The following is a 21,062-nucleotide window of genomic DNA, read 5'->3' as shown; positions in this document are numbered from 1 at the left end:
TTTCTAAGAGCACATATAAAGCAATGTTGGATTAGCATTATTAATTGCAGAAGCACTCTGTCCCTGTGTTAGACGGTTGTCGCATTAACAAAGTGTCACCCATCACTTGTGGACAGTCACAGAGCTACGAGGCTGGGAGATAACTTTCTCTCTCTCTTTGGTTCTGGTCAGGTTTAAGAGGGAGACAGTGTGGAAAACAGTGCTAGAAACAGGGAGGTCATTGATTTTCTAAGGGACAGCTAGACCGAAAAAGATATTGTATTGATTGGAGACTTCCCTGGGATAGTTTTAAGAAGCTGGAGAAGAGTTTAGAGGCTGGGAAACATTAGGCTGCGGAGCTGTGTGGTCCAACTGTCCATCGTGCATGACTGCCTCAACACCCTTACTTAATGTGGTTGAGGCATAGAAATAAACCATCCTCTGCTCCCCTTCCAACAAAAGCACCTCGCTATACCGTGTTCTGTTTATTTGATCTGCCATCCAGTGAAGTGCTTGATTCATATTCAGGAGTGGAGCATAGAGCTTTCTTCCACTAATCATGCTAATTAGACCCACTTTAGCAATTTTATTCTGACTCTGGGGATGTTTTGAATGTTTTTTTTTTTTCTTTTTCTTATGGATTGGTGTTTGTAAAGCACAGTGCTGCCGATTTTAGCAACACTCCATTCTTATCAGCTCTTTGTTCAGTTGTACTGAATTGTGTCTCTAGCATCAGTGGCCTCTATGGCTCTTATAGGGATCCCTCCTTGTTTTGAGTGGCTCATGGGTTGTCCCACCCTGAGGTGCAGCATGGCGAACATGCGGGCAAGAATACTGACACTAATATAGATATATTACAGTCTGTCTGAGAGAAAGCATGCAAATCAGGGAGACTGGGGAAAATTAACTTCCCCCTGTACCCTGTTTGACTAAATCTTGCCTTCATTTGACTTCTTCACAAATTTAGTCAGAGATTATTTGTCAGACAGACTTTCATTACATTGAGTTCTGTGTTAAACTCATCCTGTTTAAGGTTGTGCAGTCCAGGGAGGAGTTTTATTCCCATTTGTCCCATCAAACCAAAAGTTTGTTTTAGTTCTATGGTTTTCTTCTATAACTAGTTAGGAATTCATTTGACACTCTCAGTATGTAAGAAAACTGCTCGCCTAGCAGGGCTTGGCTAATTAGAAGTCTTCTTCCTCCCACTACAAACCTTAATCCTTATTTTCTTATCTTTCCCATACATGAATTTTGATCCTCGTTGCAGCTAGCATCAACATCAAAAAATGGTAAATCAGATTATTTTTGGATAAATCCATGTTTGAGATGAAGGTTGATCTAGAGGCCGACAGCACATCACATTTGATTACACTGACCTGACAAGAATCTCCAAATTACATTTAATCGCACCTATGGAAACACAATTATGCTTTCACGTGTAAGTCAAGCAGGAGGCGGGTAGTGTGTTGTCACAGAAAGATCATAAGGGATACCCACACTCTTAACCCAAATTAGTTGACTTTACTAAAACAACGCGTGGAAACCGATTGCCTTAAATGGTTTAAGTTTTTACACAGTGGTTAAACTAGGGATTTTAAGTTGTATTAACACAACACATTAATTAAATGCAATAGTCTTTACTTAAAATACTTAGCTCACATGACTAATTTGTTTCTTTTTTGAGTCTGTAAAAAATTACTATTTTAAATTCAACATACATATATATATATATCAAAAAACCTAATATGTATTATTTCTCATTACTTAAAATGATTTTTAAAGTAATTTTTAGTAGTTTTTTATTATTGTATTTTATACAATAAAATAAGAAAGAAATAATAATCCAGAACATCAATTCATTGGATTCAACATGTTTTATTTTCTAAATAATTGGCTGCAACATTAACTTGTCACATTTGTAAAAACAGGTTAAAAAGAGGCATTAAAACGGTTTAACTGTCTGGACTCAAAGGAACAGTGAATACAGTGGCACAAGTTTACAGTGGACAAAAAAAAATCAAAACTTTTTTTTCCTGTCTTAGTAAAGTTTAAAGGTTGAGGCCAGGTTGTTGGTTTAATGGTCAAGACAGGTAAGTTCTTCAATACAATACTGGGAACATCATTTCTTGATGCTTTTTTGCATTATTTCAAACAAACTGTTTATATGAAAACAGAAGAATTTCTCTGGTCTTTCATAGAATATCAGAATACAAATGATTAAACATAAAAGAATAATATAAACAATCATCAGCTGGAGATATGTCCTGAAGACTGTCCACAACAGGTTCTCCCTCAATGACAATCTTAAAGGATGATGGACTGTAATTGAGGGGAGGCGACAGCACGGTACCTTCGTGTTCAACAATGAGGATCCCAATGTCAACTTGGTGGAGCGAGTCACCATCATCACCCTAACAAAAGATAAAATCATATTCTTATTAAGCAATTATTGATATTGTTGGAAAATACAATAGAATTAATTAGAATTAATAGAATACAATAGAATTTTGTCAAATCATCAGAGTTAGACAACACATCTGAGTGAACCTAAGCAGAAGCTGGACGAAAAGATTGTACAAAAGATAACTGGATAAAAGGCCATTTTGTGCTGTATTTGACGGGTCTAAATGGAAAAGGTACAAGGAAAAAAGCAAAAAATAATCATCATTTTGATAACTATCAAAAATGAGACTTATTGAATAATGGTAATTTAACAGATATTGAGAGGATACTTACAATGCATGTTTTGTAGAAGTCTGTAGGCTTGTCACCAAGCAGGAGAGGAAGTCCTCTGAGCACCAGTGTGCAGATGTCAGCTGGCTCATTAGTCTTAGGAAGTAATATGACAGTACATGTTAGAACAGAATATGTTAGAATATGTTGCCCTTCTTTTAGTGGTTGATAAGGGGCCATCCTTACCAAAAAAATTTGTTATGACATTGCTTTCTGAGACAGCCCTGACTATTTTTCGAACAGCTACTTACAGTTCCACAGCATCATTGAAAATCATAAACTAAAACAGGTGAAGTGAAAAAAGCTTTCGACCGTTCTTTTAAAATATCGACACAAGCACGTATTAACCATTAAGTGCTCTCTGTTTAGCTAAACAGTGGCTCGACAAAACAATAATAATAATAATAACCTAAACGCTAACTTTTTCGTTCGACATTGCCTCAGCAGAAACGTTACCCTGAATGCTAACGTTGTAGCACAACAATGGCTTGAACTTGGATGCTACAAAACAATTAATTAACATTATTAACATTAGCATTAACATTAATGCTAACCTTAGTTAAACTGAAATGTTGAGAGCTACAAAGACTTCAATATAGAGCTAACTCGTGCGTTTAGGTAAGCTGCTGTCACTCCACCGGTCTTTCGAATAAACATCTTTCCCAAGAAGATACGGGAGTGTACTAAAACACTCACCTGTCACTTGGCATGAAGTCGCACTCCAAAAGCCCTCCGTTCCAGAAAAATCCTCTGTCTCAGTTGGTTTCAGCGCGCAGCAGCCACAGGACAGTTGACACTAACAGCGATGTTCAAATTTCGAATAAACTCCTCCCCTCGCATAAACATAACATAGCGTGTAATGTTTACTAAACATGATCGTTGGATTAAACATTTCACTTAAATAATTGCAATCAACGAATTGTATTTTGTAATGAGACCCACTTTTTACTAAACACAAAAGATTAACTAATGACTACTAAAAAGCTTAATTAAAACTAAAATCTGGGTTTACAGTGCAGAGATAGGGGAAGAACCACTAAATGTTACAAAAGAGAACCTGCCTTCAGTACTCTGTGGTTTGATAAGGAAAAGATCAGATTTTCCAGTCTGCTTGAATAGAATTTTTATTTCAGATATACTACAAAGAGAGCCCAAATATCCAGATGTGAGATGTGGGTGTTTTAAGGCCAGTTTGAAAGGTAGCCATCATGTCATGATAGTGTAACAGCCAGTCACTGGACCTTTGAGTGCACAGATCTACTATTACACAGCTGTTTGCTATCAAAAAGACATTCACACTACATTGGGTGACACTCATTTGCACAGTCTAACTCTCCTTTAGTTGATTAACCTGTTATAAACCCGTGAGCCACTTGCATATACAATATCTAATCATTCCCATCTCCAGAGCAAACAACTTCAGGCGCCTCCTATCAGTCTGCTGCTGCCTGTTACGGCAACACAGAGGAAATCAAAACCAGACAATTTTATCTTAATCACGGCATTCAGAAACTCTGATCTGGGTACTCTCTGTAAGAACTGCATTTTAGTTACAACCCAGTTACGACATCAACATCTGTGCCTGTCTACTTTGGCTTGTCATATTTTGTATGGTTTTCTTGTCTTTACATTAGGCTAAGTATTTTGCTGTGTTGTCTCTGTTTTTTAATGATTTATGTGTTTTGTAATGTTTAACTGTTTTCTCTACTTTTGTGGTAATCCTAATCCCTTGGTTCCTCAAAAAGCATTTTACCTTCTGCCAGTCTGTCATTGAGAATAAATCGCCCCGACGCTCTCTACAATTCACTTTCAATAAGAGCCTGTAAATTTGCTTGACGCATCTGACAAAGTCCAGATCAGATCTTCATTCCACTTTGTAAATTATGTCAAACAGCCCCTCTGCTTTGAGACTTGCTTTCCTGTTTGATGTCGCCCACACAGCCATATGGTATCGCTCTCAGGATCAGTTTTTCTGTTTTTTATTTCCTGCCGTTACACTCATCCTGCGTTCTGTTCAGCAGTGTGTAAATCTGCCATAACCTCACAGTGGCTATCGTGGCATTTTAATGTGAAAAGGATCACTTTGTCCTTGTAACACATGTTCACTTACACTTTTCTTTTAATTTTTGGGAGTATTTCTTTATCCTTTTTATTGCCTTGTAAGATGCCTACACTTTATTGTGTTATCCTTGTGTTATTGCTGTATGGTTTTAGTAATGTAATGAGAGGAGGATTTAGATTTTGAGTGTGTCTCTATATGGGTGGCGACTGGTCAGCAAAAAATAAAAAGTCCATCTGAGATAATGAGTGCTACTCAGCTGATCGTGTTGCTGTTTGGATTTGAAAGCAGAAAGGACGTTAATGAACCTTTTGTTTGAGAGTTTGGTGCCAACTCTAATGCAGACGGTGGATAGGCAGGAATAAAGGGAAAAAAATATTAATATCTCTGCTTGAACACTATGTTGGTATCTTGTATGGGTTCTGTTCTAGAAGTGACAAAGGAGTAGAAGCTTTTGCTGGCAGAGTGTGTATGTAAAGCAGAGTGCTTTCTAATGAGTGTTCCTCCTGACCTTGTGGCTTTAACCTCCACAGAAAAAAAAAATAAAAAAAAAATGCCACATGTGGGTTGAATCTCAGAGAACTGGCAAAGTTATTAGAATTTCCATGTAGCAAAGGATGGCACAGCCCACACACTCTCACTCATCTGCATTACCATGTTAGAGTACTGACTGGGTTACAAGCCAGGAGAACATTAGCAATAAGAATACACAGAAAAAGGGCAGCTGTAGCACATGCGTTTTTGCAGAGAAGCAGACATGTATGTTAGATAAATCACAGGTCACTGATGCCTCCGCTGTACCTCTCCAGATCCAGGTTTGTATGCATTTCAGGCAATTTTGCCATAGGGAGCTGTGATTGGATTCCCATTCATCTGGCAGCTTTTGTGTAACACTCAAACTGGAGAGGACCAAACTGGGTCTCGCCACATATTTCCTCCCAGGAAACCCCCTCAGAGCCAGTCGGGGCCAGGCAGGACAAACATGCAGCTGAAAGGGAGAAGACCCATGTGCCAAACAAGCACATAGACCCACATGTGTATGCTAGGCATACAATAGAGGGAAACATCAAAAGTGATTTATATGAGAAATAGAAAAGAAACATTTGTATTGTTTCATTTTCCTTAGTGCACATCAGTGGATTTCATTTGTCTGAGGCTGTGTTCTCCTAGTACAGTTTCTCCTGCTTAGCCCTTGTTGTGTAAACTCTCTTCCCATCTGGCAAGAAATGCACATTGTGGAATGTCTTCATTAACAGGAGCTGGGCATAACGGGTTAATCTTAAAGGATGTCTCTACCTGGCTGCACGTGTCAGCCTCTGTCAGCAAGAGCTGAATTGGCTCTTTTTGGCTTCTCCCCACAGACTTGGCAGGTATTGACTAAATAGAAACAGGAAAAATTAAAATATTAGTGGATATGACAGCCGTGCAGGATAACCTCTTTATGATCTTGCAGAGCAGATGAGCAGACACAAAGCCTGACACATCCACACAAAGCACCAATCCTTCAACTTGACATGTAATACTGCCTATTGGTGGTGGTCAATGTGGGAATTGGTGTCAAAGGCCAGCAGTTGCTTTAAATGAGCTCAACAGGAGGGATAAACTATAATGCAGAGGAAGACTAAGATATCCTATGAGGCAGAAAATGTTGTTGGATAATGGTATATATCACTTATATATCACATCACATATATCACATATATCACTGCTATGATTAGTTATTATTTTGGACATAAGCGATACACTCAAGTTTCTAGACTTCAGTTCCTGAGAAATTGTGACTTTTGTTTCCTACTTAATTTGTGTGTGCCCTTTTTGAATGTGTTGTTTACACACCTGTAAAATGTCTTGAGATAACTGTGTTATGAATTGGCACTCTAAATAAAATTGAATTGAATTGAATTGAAGTTTCAGACCCCTGCTACCACTGTGCAGCAATGTTGAATGAAGGGGTTCTCATGTTGATCTTATCTTGAGTTTTACCAGCAAGTGCAAGACATATATGCATTTGCTGGTACTGGGCAATCTGTTTGATCATGTACCAAGTTCTGTTCAAAGTAAGGAAACATGCTATCCCGATTCTCTACAAATTGAGGTCTGCTATTTCTGGACACCTTAGAGACATCCAGTAACTGAGTCTTTGAAAGATGAGTCAATTAAGCTCAACAGTCAGAATGCTTTTAAAATACATCCACAAGTTTATCTGAAAAATACTGCATTTCATTTATTAAGCCCAATGCTAAGCTTGGACCTCACAATTTGAACTTTATCACAAGAAACCTCCCTCCAGCTTCAGGCACACACATACTCTGCCTCATCAGCAGAAGTTGTTGTAGGCCATTGGCTGTCCAGAGGTCAGATCATTACTAATGCAGTCATGGATCATAGATACAGCCCTCATATTAGTCCTTCCTTCATCATTCCCCTCTGACCTCGTCCGCAGCTGCACTACCTCTCATCTTTATGATTAGAAAATGACCCAATCCTTCATGCTCACTCTGTTCCCTATAGACTCAACACATGTGTTCCATCATTCTAATTATTAAGCATCCATATTAATTGACAGATTTGTCTGTGCAGTCTATTGTATCATTGGTCACATGGCAAAAAGATGCTGTAGTATTGTGAACATCAAATCTCTGGAGGCACTGGTGCTACTCACATTCCCTTTAAATCTCTTCTTGGGAACTTAAAAATCCTCTTAAAGTGAGGAAGGGTTTTTGTTACTGTCATTGGTTATGTACTGCTAAACATTTAGTTGCAGTTAGGTAATGTCAGTGACTGTTCCCGTGGGAGGTTATTGACATTTTCCTCCACTCTGTTGGAACAAGCTTGCAGAGGAAAAACAGCCACTTTAGAATATTTTCAGCCACTGTTTGGTGCTCTTATTGGCAACATTTACTGGAGAATGTAAAATCCATAGAGCCTGCCCTCCTCTTTCAGAAAGATTAAATATGAAAATACTATAAAATGAAATACAAGGGATCAATTGGGAGTTTTTCCTGCTGAAATCGTGTCTGTCTATTTAAGAAGAAAAAAATAAAAAATCAGATAGCGCAGTGCTTGTGGTGCTGGCAGCGGGGAGCTGGCAGGAACGGCTCAAAGCCTGTGAAAGTCAAATGCTGTCTCTTTCAGTTTGGGAGAACAATTTTTGAAAATGTGAGCTAAAATGCTAGATGCCTCAAGCATGCTGTACTCCATTTTCTGTCTATAGTGCCATGCAGAAATGAAGCTTGAATAATACACTATGAACTTTTTGTTCGGCTTTAATGTGTAAAAAAAACAAAAAAAAAACAAAAACAAAACTGCAGCACACACGGCATTTGTTGAATTAACATACAAATTGCTGATATATTATTTCATGGAATTTTCCAAATCTAGCAAGACAGCATTTTAATGTCAAAGTCTTTTATATTCTGCACTGCATGCAGCCTCAGAAGCAGCATGGTGATGTTTTACACTGATTAAATAACCAGGCAGCTTACCAGAATGTTATCACTTGTATTTAGTCACACTGTGCTGAGCACTCATGCATAATTGTGTACACAAGTATTTACCAAAATCTGTCATCTGTGTAGCCATATTAATCTGACTCCCTTGACTACCCCATTGCCCTTATCATGATATAGTGAAGATCTTATGTTGACCGGCTTTGGAAAGTAAATTTTGAGCTCAGCACTTTCTTCCAGGCTTTGGTTGTAACCATGCCTTCTCACAGCCCAATGTCAGGTCTCGCCTTTGATGTATGGATGGAAGCGTTTTGTTCAAAGGGATAACCTTTTCTGGGCACTTCTTTGAAATGATAATTCACCAGCTTGCTGCAGGTGAAGCTGCAGCTCTCTCGGCAGACAGGGTCAATCAAAGTCAAATGGAGGAGCTGCTCACAGCTTCGTCCGAGTGGCTGGTGCCAGTGCCTGACTGCTGCTGTCAGCCCTGCCACCAACATAATCCCTACCACTGGTAAAAGGGAGTGGACACAAGGGATGTCTCAGTGACAAGCAGATTTTAAACAAAAACATGGTCTGAGTGGTTGTGCTGTCACAGCCATGAAGGATCTAGAAATGTTTATGTGTGTTTGAATGTTTACACAGCTCTGACTATAGATGCCTGCCAGTCCCAAGTTGAGTTTTTGTATGCTTTTGCAAGGTGCAGGCTCTGTGTACTAGTGGCGAGGGGGACGCAGGTGTGTGTAATTACATCAGTAATAAGGCCTGGATATGGTCCACCTGCCTCAAAGTGAATTCTCTATCCAGTCTAGCGCTGCTGACAACAAAGGAGACAAGCACTCTCTGATTATGGCTTTGATGATGCAGCTAGAAGGCTGGGTTTTATGGGGAGATATTTCTGGTTCAGAAATAATTCGCTGGAATTATTCAATCTCACGAACAATGACTCACACTATCACACATACAGTGCTCATATGTCACGTTAGAGATGAATAAATCATAAACAAAACAAACATGATACGTATTTACTGAATTTGTGTCAGTGTATGATTTAAATATTGTTCATTATGCCGAGTCACCATGATGGATTGGTGACCTGCTCAGGTTCCCTAGCATCCAGTGCATGCTGGTGTTTACTCTCTATGACCTTGAATATCAGCAGATAAAATAAGTAAATGAATTATTTCAGTCAGTGTTGATACTGTTTATCAGTCTCCTGTCGCCGTTGTCCATCTGGATGCAACCATTCAGGATTCTGCATGAGCCGGTGCCTCTGTAACAAGGCAGCACAGGACACACAGACAAAGATCTCCCTTGGGTTTGGGCTCCAGCTGGAGCAGACATGCAAGGGCAACCTGTCCCTATTATTGTTTGTGACAGAATCAAGAAGGAAATGCAAGTAGCAAAAGTGTGTGTGTTGCGCCTGCACGTTAGATTCTGCTGGCAGTAGCCCCAACATAATTATGGGCATGGGTGGCCAGCTATGACAGCTCATCTGTTAGCCAGCCCGTAGGAGTCTGTGGCACCGTGCACCAAAGTGATGAGCAACAGATACACACAAATTAAAAATCACATACAGAATTTCATGAAACAAGAGATTTGACTAAAGGAGACTTTCGTATTGTTTCATGGCACTCGTTAACCCTGACGCACATGCATCTGCCACTCCACTTGTTTTTCTGCCTTTCGTTTTGCCATGCAGATGAGGTACAAAGGTGTAGGTTGCACCCCTGGCATTATCATTTTAATTAGTCGCATCTTATCATATATTCAAGACTCAATTACAACTAGAAGGAATTGGTTTTGAATTGATTAGAGTAGATGAAACAACTGTTTTGCAGAGGGTTTAACTGAAATAATTGAAATGAGATCTTTAACCTGCATCATTCAGTATTATACATTGCAGCATTAGCTTTTACAGTTACTGGCCACACCATAAATGTCTTTATGGGGCAATAGAAAATAAAGATTGCCACTCAGCAGAGTGACTCCACAAGTTTTCACTTTTTTTTCTTTGCGGGATAATATAATTAATTGGAATATAACATTTTGATATCAATGAATGTCTGTCTTGATATTCTATTTTGTTTTTTGTCTCAAACCTTTGAGTCCATTGAAGACTTTCTCCAATTTGGCTGGGTCTTCACTGAGCACACCTCAAAGTGCAACAGGTCAAGCCAACAGTACAGCCTCGCACCTTATTGTGCAGAACATATTTCTGTCAGGAGGACCATCCTTCCCATATGCAACCAGGGGACCCAATCGTATTGTACTCACCCTTTGGCAAAAGCCCTCCAATCAGGAATGAGTAATGACTAGGCAGGCTAGCATGCCGTGATCCCAGCTTTCTAATTAGTCTTCCATTAACTTTTTCAACCTTGGCGGCTGCGGGGTGCACTCTCAATACACACACACACACACACACACACACACACACACACACACACTTCACACACTAGACCAAAATATTGGCTTGCTTCTACAAAAATCTAAAATGAAGTATTTAGTAACATTTTCAACTTCAGTGCTCATTTAAATCATGCTTTCTTCCAGATTAATTGGACCAAAGAGTATGCTGTACTTTGTCTTTTCTTTTGTATGTGTAATCAAAAAAAAACAGACAGACATCAGTATAAGGTAGGCATGAAGGATAGCGATTTTGTGTGTCATCATTAATGCACATGACATCAGATAGTGTGTTTTAACAGGTATATGGCTGGTGCATGTGATTTTGGTTCAGGCTACTGTTTCAGAAAAAATGCATGCAGAGATAAACTAGATAAGCCATCTCTGTTTTAACTTCACTCTGGTAGATTTACTTTCACAAAGAAAAAGTCACAGTTCACCTTCTCTGTTGTGTTTCATTTATTTTCTACTGTTAAGAAACCTTGGCCAGCAGTGATTGTTTGGATACAGACAGAATGTCAATGCTCTACACTGGCATTCCTGGTTTTTATTTGACATCCTGGTCTGGCTGATATCTGTCAAAGACCATATGATGTGTTTCTGATCTGTAGCACAAAAGAACTTGCCCAAACTGTCTGCAGAATGTGGACATGCTGTAACAGAAACGGCACAAAGAGACTGAGAGAGAGGGAGATGGAGGCGGAGAGAAGAGTATACAAGACATGAATCACTGTTCCCAAACTGGGGTATGTGAATTGTCTTAGTGAAGCAGGGGGTACGCCAAAAAATAACAAAATAACAAAAGTCAAATAGCCTGATTTCATTTTCAAACTGACCTATAAATACCCATCCAACAGTCTAAACACCATTTGCATTGCTGTAAATACACCGACATCAGTGAAATAATTGCACTGTGAGCTACAGGTAGTTCAGTGAAAACATAATTGTAAGCTCTCTCATGAGACTGAGTGGATACAAGTAGAAATGAATGCTTATTCTGGGTGCTGAGTGAAAATAGATAAATGGTTAAAACCAGTTAATCCTTCAACTATTAATGCTAGCAGGTCCATGATGGAGGATGCTCCTGCTGGCCACAGTGACCCAGGTTGCTCTGCCTCGGATCAGGACGTTAGCAGCAGTACAGGTGTTGCCAGCCAAGCTGCTGGCATGATCAATTGCAGTGGTGATGCAGAGCTTGCCCCAGTAAGACTTGTATAAGGGAGAAAATACCATTAATATAAAGGTGCTAGAGGCATCATATAGTCAGCAACCAAGTGGCTAAGACAAACAAGCCCCATGCTACTGGTGAGGACTTCATTCTGCTTGCTTCCATGGATATGTCTGTGACTATGTTGGGAGAAAAGGTCAAGAAAAAAACAAGAACTATGCAGACCAGCCCTCATCAAACAACACTGTTTCACACCGCATCAGTTACATGGCAGGGGACATTTTTAGGATACAACTACTTGGCATACAAGCCACTTAATTCTTCAGCTGGATGAGTCAACAGACGTATTCAGTACCCTGAACCATCACATATTTACTGCTTTATGCAGACAAGGCATTACTGCACACAGACACAATCAAGCATTGACACATTTTTTTTATATTGAAATATGAGTTTTCTTTATTATTTTTATTGACCCTTATTCTTATAATGAAGAGTTTTTTACACAAATAGCTTATCTGGGTGAAGAGGATGGCAGACTACAGGGGCTCTCTACATTCATGTTAAATATACAACAAATATTGAGTCTATGATCAAGAAGTTGAAGCTCTGGTTAGACTCTGGTTATTGTATGATGGCATGATTTTTTTTGTGCACAGCCCCACTCAGTGAACCGCGACAGAACAGCACACCTCAGTGAGCTGGCTGCACGACTGCGCAGGTACTTCCTTGAAGCTAATGAGTTGGACAGCTGGATTCATTATCCCTTTTCTTTTTTCTGCTGCCTTACCAACATCAGAACAGGAGAGCTTCATTGATGTTGTAATCAGTGGATCCATGAAAAGTGAATTCAGACATTCAGACAGTCAAATTTCTAGGAAGGACTGTGCACAGAGTGTCCTGCACTGCCCAGTGGCGCTGTCAAGACTTTTATGCCCTTTGCCACGATGAACTCACAGATGTAAGAGTTGGCTCTTGGCTCTGACAAGCATGAAAACAAAATACGGGCAAAGACTGGAAAACGGATAAAAACTTTCTCAAACTGCAGAGTTTTGTGCTTTCTCTTAAACACACCCTTCTGCTGTGATGAGTATTTCTCAGTGGCACATAGCTAGAGGTTGACATTTGGAAAATACTGACATTGATACTAAGATTTTTTGTTTGGTTTGGTTTAGTTTTAGCACAATTCAGTAAAACTTCTCCTTTCATATGGGAAAAATGTAATCATCGCGGTGTCTGTGTGCATGTCCACTTATGTGCGCTCTGGCATTTCTGTGTGTTTCAGTGCATGAATTCATGATTCATCCTGTTTCACAGTGGGCAGTCAGTTTTCGAATGGCGCTCCATAAAAGAGTAATGGAAATTCCTGGGGAGCTGCTGTCCTGTGGCCTTCCAGCACTCAGTGGTATGCACTGTCTTGGCGTATTATCATTTTCGCACAATCTGTTTGTCAGTGAGCCCACGACTTCAAAGGAGACTTAAAGCTTTCTTTCATTTTCTGTCAGGGTTGAGGGGTTGAGAGGGTGAGTCTACATTTTATGAACAAAGACCCCCCAAGACATCTAGCAAAATAAAATGTTACCATCCTGGATGCAGCTCCTAACATTTACTCCAAAGCACAGATCATAAAGTATTAATAGATATATGTCTATATGGGCAGAAGAAGGTTGCCTCTTTGAATCGGATCCTTGTGTTGGGCAGGGTCAGGAATGGGGCTAAAGCTGGTGAGCTCTCTTTATTCCTGCATGACATCACTATCATGCATGGAGTAGGATAGGGGGTAGATAGCCACCATTATGGCTGTTGTGTAAAATTGCCATTATTCAGTTGAGCGATTATCTGCTGGTATGGTGCATAATGCCTCCATGTGACTGTGAGGTGAGGTGACCTCCATCCTTGCAATCTTTTAACAGCTCGACGTAAGTCTTGTTTTAACATATTATCACAGTATGGAAAGTGCACACAGCCTGTGGATAGCTTTGTGTCCATCCTGTAAACCAAACGAAGTCTTGCTGTTTACAGTATGAATTGTAACACACACAGCTAAGGGAGATCATGGTTTCCTTAATGTTGCCTGCATGGCAATTTTTTCATGTTTTTCAATAAACAAATGACATGTTTAAAGACTTTATTTACAGTTACAGTTATTTGGCATATGTCAAGGCTACTGAAAGTACTAGAAACCATGCTGACCTCCAACCTTTTCTTTTTCTCTTCATTTTTATCTAAATTATCTAAGTCCTCAGCATTTAAATTTCCATGAGAGTGAAAAACAAAATGATTATCTGATTTCTGAGCCAACAAATACAAGTAATATAAGTCAAATATGCTGGAAGTTGGTCGATGATAATTTGTCTCTGTAAACTCCTTGTCAAGTCACAGAGCCGGTGAGCTCCTTTCGGGTTTTGTTGTAGTTTTACTTTTTGTTCTGCTCTTCAGACAGAGAGGAAGTTTGCTGTTTCTAAGTTGTTTTCCTTGACTTTCTCATCATCATCATCTTATGACAGCCTTTGCTGTGCTTCATCAACAACAAACCAAAATCAGAAGTTAATTATTTGTACCAAGAATACAGTACCAACACTACAATGAAGTAATTACAGCTTATATTGGGGGTGTAGATCCTCCTTAATATTCAGATATTCTCAAATAGTCCCCCGTAATATATTGATATAAAAAATGCTATGCTATGACAGCCAGCCATGCCCAGCCATGTGAAATAATCATTAGCAAATGTAATTGTAATTATAGTCATCAACTAAACAATCAACAAATTGACATTACCATCACTACCGGTTGTAATATCACATCGTAGGCTCCTGCAGCTCATTTATTTGTGGTTCATCAAAGTGTTGTTGCTGTACCCCAGTCGAAGCTGTAGCTCAACTGCTGTGGGTAGGTTGAGTCAATGTCAGACGCTGTGCTGTCTCTGTATTACTTTCAAATGTATTAAAGAGCGTGATTCGAGTATTACTTTGGCTATACGATTGTTCATTTTGATGTTGAAGTTTTGTAAAGTGTCAGAACGAGCATTTAATGAATGTTAGGGGAGGAGAAGACTGGAGAGGAGAAGAGAGGAGAATGTAGGACCAAAGGGGAGAGAAGAGGTGATCTCTGAACAACAGGAGAAAATGAGAGCAGAACAAACACTTCTGCTGCCCACCCAAGTTTATTTGTGAATTAAAAAAGTAAAGTGAAACAGTTCGCTAAACCTTGGCTATAATAACACAAGTAAGCATTACATAGCAATGCTTGTTGGTTAATTGTGTTTATCTGATTACGGTTATGGTTGTATTATGTTCATTCCTAATATCTGCAAATACATATAATGAAACAAGAGAAGGTTAAAAAAAAAAAAAAACTTCATCCCAAGTGTTAGTGAATTTTTAAATGCATCAGAGTGGCAGTAAAAATTAGTTATCAAATGTATGAATTTTCAAAAAAATAAATTCACTGGATGCCTATCTGGTTTTTCATCAATTCTTCCAATAAACAAATGTTTTCACCGTGACATGTCCGTCTGAAATGAAGCCGCTAAAGACAAACTGAAGCTGAATGGTGTGCAAGGCTGTCGGCTGTAGTCTTTGGAGTGTGTTTAAGTGCAGCTAAACACTGCTCCCTAACTCAGGCGACTCCAGTTGGTTTCGTGTGTTTGGGCCTTACGTTGTGCAAATATCTCAACTTTTATGTTGATTATAGTAACTTGATTTATTTTCAACATTAAGAAGCGAATCCTCTGTGAACTCCTCGTCTGTCTTTGTTCAACACATAGCACATGTTCCAACGCTGTCACTGACTGAACTTACTGCTACACAGTGGCACAGTTGTCAAAACAGAGAGAGGATTAGCTAAAGATAATCTCTGTTATTTGCATTTAGTGACCTTTGATCAAATTATTACAGTAATAATTTCTTGTTTTTTTTATTAAAGGTTTTAAATTTCACAAATTGTCTTTTCATGGCATTTGTTTGAGCCTTCAATATCAAACATACTTCTGTGTTGTTTTTCTTTTCAACATTTAATTATGGCTTTATGATCCTGAATAGTAGATTAAAAGAGTGTATTTTCCACGTTTTCAGTTTACGTGAAAGTATTCTCCATTTCTCATCTTGAATGTTGCAATTTCATGTCGCTGCACTTTGTGTGGTACTGAGGCGTATTGCTCTGCTCTAACCGATGCACCCATTCAATATTGCTCATTCTGATGTAATGTGCTGTAATATTCTCCCCAAGCTGTCTCAAAGGGTCTAGTTTGGGTGGTCTTGATTGTGAGGGTAACTAATTAAATTTCTGAATGGCTATGATTGTCTCCTGCTGATGCACACTGCTATCGTCAGATCTACTTGTCCACTTAGTTTTCCTGTCATGTAATTCACCCGAGACTTTTTGCAGTGAGCTTACATTTATTGCTCTTCTATTTCTTTTTCTTTCTGTGCAGATCACACGGGTCATTTTCTGTGTCTTCCTCGAGACCGACTTTACCATCTACAAGAAGAAAATGTCTATCATTTTTCAAGGTATGTGTATTTACTTCCAATCGACTGGACTGCACATCATTAATACTCATTAATACTAATAATACTCATTACAGTTCGTATGTTCTCTATTGCTGTTTTGAGTTGAACTAGCTAATGGATTGATAAATGATTTATATGCTGTTTGTCCGAGGTCTCCTTTGAAAGATTATGCATATCTGATGTCACCCCCTACCTAAATGACCATCTGTATAGACCTCGTCAGCTCTGCTACCTTGTGTACACTAGGAAGCATCTGCGGCAAGAGATATCTCGTTCCTTGAAGCAGTAGTGTAAGGTCTTGTCAGGCATGGGTGACACCTTCAAATGTAAACAAATTCAGTGCACCCTCACGGCCATTTTGGAGATTAACAGTGAGAATTTGTGCTGACAGTTGGTAAAACAAGTGTCAGGTTCTCTGTGGATTGCCTTAATTGGATTGGAATAGTTAGACTTCTTGTCAGTGAACCAGCAGGCTGATAATTTCCATAATTGTTGATATTCTGATGAGACTTTAATGTCAGATTTGATTGACTGTAATAACGGTCCTTGGCAGTGAATGCCTCCCGTAAGAACTAACATTCAGGGATGCATAGCAACCAGTGATTGTTCTTGGTTACTGCGCTTCAATTCTGTATGTGAAATAAACAAACATCCATTATCTTCTGCTCCCACTCTCTTTTCTGTCTCTCTTTCAATTCCCTCCCCTTTCATCATCTTTTTTCGGGGGCCAGCAGCAGTCACCAGCTCTGATGGGGGCTCCACGGAGGATTGAGTTTAATAGCTGGGGAGCTGAAAGAGGCTGGCTGGCTTCACCAGCCTAGCATTACCTGCCTTTTACCTCACTTTTCCCTCCCCACCTCCCCAGCGGAATATCGGCTCTCAGGCCTTCATCTCGCTGCTCCCAGATGGAGAGTGTTTTGTTCCCCCTGTGCTCCCGTCATCTGTCCCGCTCCTCGCCCAGGCTCTTCCTTGAAAGATTACATTCTCGGGACAGACCTTAATTATATTGCCTGCCCCCATGCACCCAGCACCCGTCTCATCATATTAGTGTTCTGAGATGAGAATCTGGAGCTGTTGTTCTCGAGTTATCACTCTTGCCATTTACAAGTGCTGTCAGTGGATAAATGCCCTGTATCTCTCCATGACTGGGAGCAGAGAGGAAACTAAACAAACAGGCTCTGCGCGTGTCACAAGGAATAATCGGAAAAGTTTTGAGAGCTACATTATTAGAAGATAACTCTTTAAAAATTCTTGTTTGCTAATGAGGGAGTCAGAGGTCAGTCTTGGATTAAATGTGGGTCACTGCAGAAAACTGCAACAACACACAAGGGAATGGCAGCCCAAATGCTTTTCCTCATCACAGTGTGTCATTCGTCATGTGCCCTTTGACGTCTGGGGTCGTCAGAGCCACCTTCATCACTGCTCTGCGTGCATGTGTGGGTAGAGAGGATAGTATCCTATTCATTCCCTTATAGACCAAGTGGCTAAACAAGTGTGACATTCCTACCAGGGTCATTATCTGGAGCAAGCAAGGCATGTATTTTGTTTTGTTGGGTTTTTTTTTTTCACACCATGCTACACCTGCACCAATATTTCAATCTATATGCTTGTTCATAGCTTTAACATACTCTGTGTAAAAGCAATACCTCTTTTAAGATGTTTCACATGGAGGAACCCGAAGATAACATAATTACCGGTGCCGTGATTGTAGACGAGACATTCATGTAAGGGAGTGAGTGCAAATGTTTTCTCAGGCCGGATTGCACCATGTAGTTGTGTCTAACAGTAGCTGATAAGTGCGCTTTAAAGAAAGAAATGCTGATTGGTATGATTGCACCATGGAGGGAATGCATAAAGTCATAGAGAGAAAAGACTTGCATTTAGCCTGTGCAGAAAGGCAGCAGTGAATCAGACACTGTGAATTAGCTCTGCAGGTGTGCTCGAGCGCTTTCAGAGCATCCCATCATCCTCACTGCTAGAGACAGACAGTCAGGTAGATCATGAGGCAATGCTGAATGCATCACACCGAGGCCTGAGACCGTTCTGTCTCCTGCAACATTCTCTCGTTTTCAATAACCCTCTGTCATGTCGGCCCTCTCTGTTCTCTCTCCTAGTCTTCCTCACTAATTCTCACTTACATCTCTCCTCATTCCCACATTACCTCATCTCTCCACTTTCTGTTATTCTTCTTGCTAATATCAAGGAGGAGCTTCCCCACCACCTCCCCTGTCAGCAAGCTGTTATGGAGCTGTTGTAAATAGTGGCCTTGATCTTTCTGTAATTTGTATGTGTGTGAGTGTGGTGGTGTGAAGCTCAAGATCTTCTCTGTGACATCAGTTTCAAGCATGTCTAGAGCTGAGAGTAGGCACAATAGATTTTTTATTGAAGTCTTACTATTCTCATTTTTCTTCGTATAGCTGCTTTCCTCATATTCAAGCAATCTGTCAAGTGACAATGACTGGAGCAGGAACGTGTAAACAGGACATTTGCATACAGGAAATTGCTTTATTACAATGTGCATTCCCACAAGCTGTCACTGTGAGAGAGCCAAAATATGGCTACATCTCTGCAGGAGGAGGAAGCTGGAAAATAGCCTTTGCTGATAAGAATACTCATGCACACTTGCACATCAGCCGCGGCACACAAAAACATACATGTAAAACAGGAAGTTGCACCTGCTCAAGTGTTGAATATGGGAGCACTGCCATCACAGTGAAACATTAGAATAACTCACTCAGATTTTCTTTGCGCTGGTACGTTCCGTGTGTTCAAGCCGGAGGAGCTGCTGCTTGACCAGTAATGATTGATGAGTTGTCACAAACAAAGGTCTTTATGTAGCACTCCATGTGTTTAGAATGTGACATCTTGTAAAGCTGACCTCTCCAACACACAAATACCGAAATATGCAGATAGACACTAAACACACACGGCAGCAACACGTAAAGCTTTTGCCTCCACAGTACCATTCACTGTTCATTACCCACCTACCCAACAGAGCTCATACCCAGCGATACAGTAACCTATTCATTATTTTAAACTTTACACATCTCAAACGTGCTGTGGCAGTTTTCATATCTGTTTATCAAGAGCGTCATTGATGGTTTGAAGGAATATGCACACACTTTGAAAGAGCAACCAAATATGATGCATTTTGAGGAAAATAGAACCTGAACTGAATGTAACCATGAACTGATGAACCTACAGAGCTTAAGTGATGTAATTAATCACATGACATGATTCCATTAAGTATTCAAATTGGTTCATAGATGGTGATTGACCACATGCCTGCCTCGGCACGTATTATTTGCGAGCATAGAAGCAGTCAGGCAGCTGTGGTTGTAGAAAGTAAAAGCATGTTGAAATTGATTCTGGGTACACTCTGCCACTAATATGATCCGGGTGGCTGCCCACAAGCTGGGCTCCAACTCTTCTTCTCCTCAATCAGACACACTGCTGACAATATTAACACGGCCCACACATCGGCAGGGTCTGCTGCATTCTCTCACTGTTTCACTGAGTTTCCAATTGACATTTATTTACATGGCTCCTCATACACACTATTGTCACAAACCCCACAGTCTACACACCTGTCACCCAAAATGTCCGCAGCAGAAACATCCACTCAAACCCCCACTGTTTGGAAGAAGTAAAGCTGTGATATTCACACACTTCTATCACCCACATGTAATTTGTGGACAGAGGATGTGAAGAGCTAATGGAACCCTGTGAGAGGTGAAAATGAAGTCTGTGTCGGTTTCACGAGGCTGTCCCCTGGGCCAGGGAAATGAGGAGACCATGGTGTGTTAGTGATGTGATTTCCGGGAAGCGCAGTGGTTCACAGTCTCTCAATCAGCTTTTACAGATATGAGGATTCAGTGTTGCCCATCATATCTTAAAATGTTCATGTTTGTGTATGAATCATGTAGAAAATGTCCAAATACATTCCCTGAGCATCTGCTTATAAACATGTAGCGTAATGGCTGGGCATGGTCACATTTTGATCCTTTAGAGGTTTAAAATACGCTTGGCTGTAACACAACGGGCCTGTTCAGCAAGCTATTCCAGCATGTGAGTGAAAAAATACAACATGGAAGGGGAGATCTTCCAATTTCTTGTCATGAATTCGAAAGAAAAAAGATCAATACAGCCCTCCAAGTGTTAGATGAGAGAATCAATACCACTCTCATACCCGTTAAAATGAAGCTAGAGTTAGGAGAAGGTTAGCTTAGCTTAGCATAAAGGCTTCAGCATGATGAGGAGGGTCTTTCCATGGGAACAAACACCTCTGGGACACCACCATTTAACACATTCTGGTTTGCTTAATCCATATACAGTACAAGCAGAAGAATATCAAAACAAGTTGTAGATTTATGGGTGTTATGTGCTGGAATGTTTTTAACGGGCACAATGTTTCTGGACCACCTAAAACACTGTCACTTCCTGGAGTTTTGTTATCACTGTATGGTTGTCAGGGAACCAGCAGAGAAGCCAGGTCAAATAACATGTTATTTAGTGATTTTTTGAGATCCTGACAGGACAGAGTCGCACTAGCCATTTCCCCTCTTCTTACAGTCTTTAGTCTAAGCTAAGCTAACCAGCTCCAGTTTCATATTCAATGAGCAGAAACGAGAATGGCACTGATCATTTCATCAAACCCTCAGAAAGACAGTGAATAAGCCTATTTCACCAAATGTCAAACTATTGAACAGTCGACGGTTTTCTCATCTGTTTCATATCATAATAGTGATGAAATCGTT

General features: G+C 40.0%; 1 protein-coding gene and 1 long non-coding RNA gene across 7 annotated transcripts in view; one reads left to right on the top strand and one right to left on the bottom strand.

The window, feature by feature from the left end:
* The window catches only part of macrod2 (mono-ADP ribosylhydrolase 2), a 393,930-nt gene that overhangs the window by 346,099 nt on the left and 26,769 nt on the right, over nucleotides 1-21,062 (top strand). For all 6 annotated transcript variants that reach the window (XM_046402692.1, XM_046402691.1, XM_046402693.1 and 3 more), the window contains one exon: nucleotides 16,227-16,305. In XM_046402692.1, coding sequence (XP_046258648.1) covers nucleotides 16,227-16,305 — 79 coding nt within the window. The remainder of the gene's footprint in view (nucleotides 1-16,226; nucleotides 16,306-21,062) is intronic.
* Nucleotides 1,584-3,726, bottom strand: LOC124066358. Its single transcript, XR_006844580.1, has 3 exons — nucleotides 3,409-3,726; nucleotides 2,716-2,808; nucleotides 1,584-2,390 (listed from the first exon to the last, which is right to left on the bottom strand). It is a non-coding gene; the product is annotated as an uncharacterized LOC124066358 (long non-coding RNA).

The sequence above is a fragment of the Scatophagus argus genome, chromosome 10 (assembly GCF_020382885.2).
Source record: "Scatophagus argus isolate fScaArg1 chromosome 10, fScaArg1.pri, whole genome shotgun sequence".
Classification (NCBI taxonomy): domain Eukaryota; kingdom Metazoa; phylum Chordata; class Actinopteri; family Scatophagidae; genus Scatophagus; species Scatophagus argus.
This window is presented reverse-complemented; position numbering and strand designations above follow the sequence as displayed.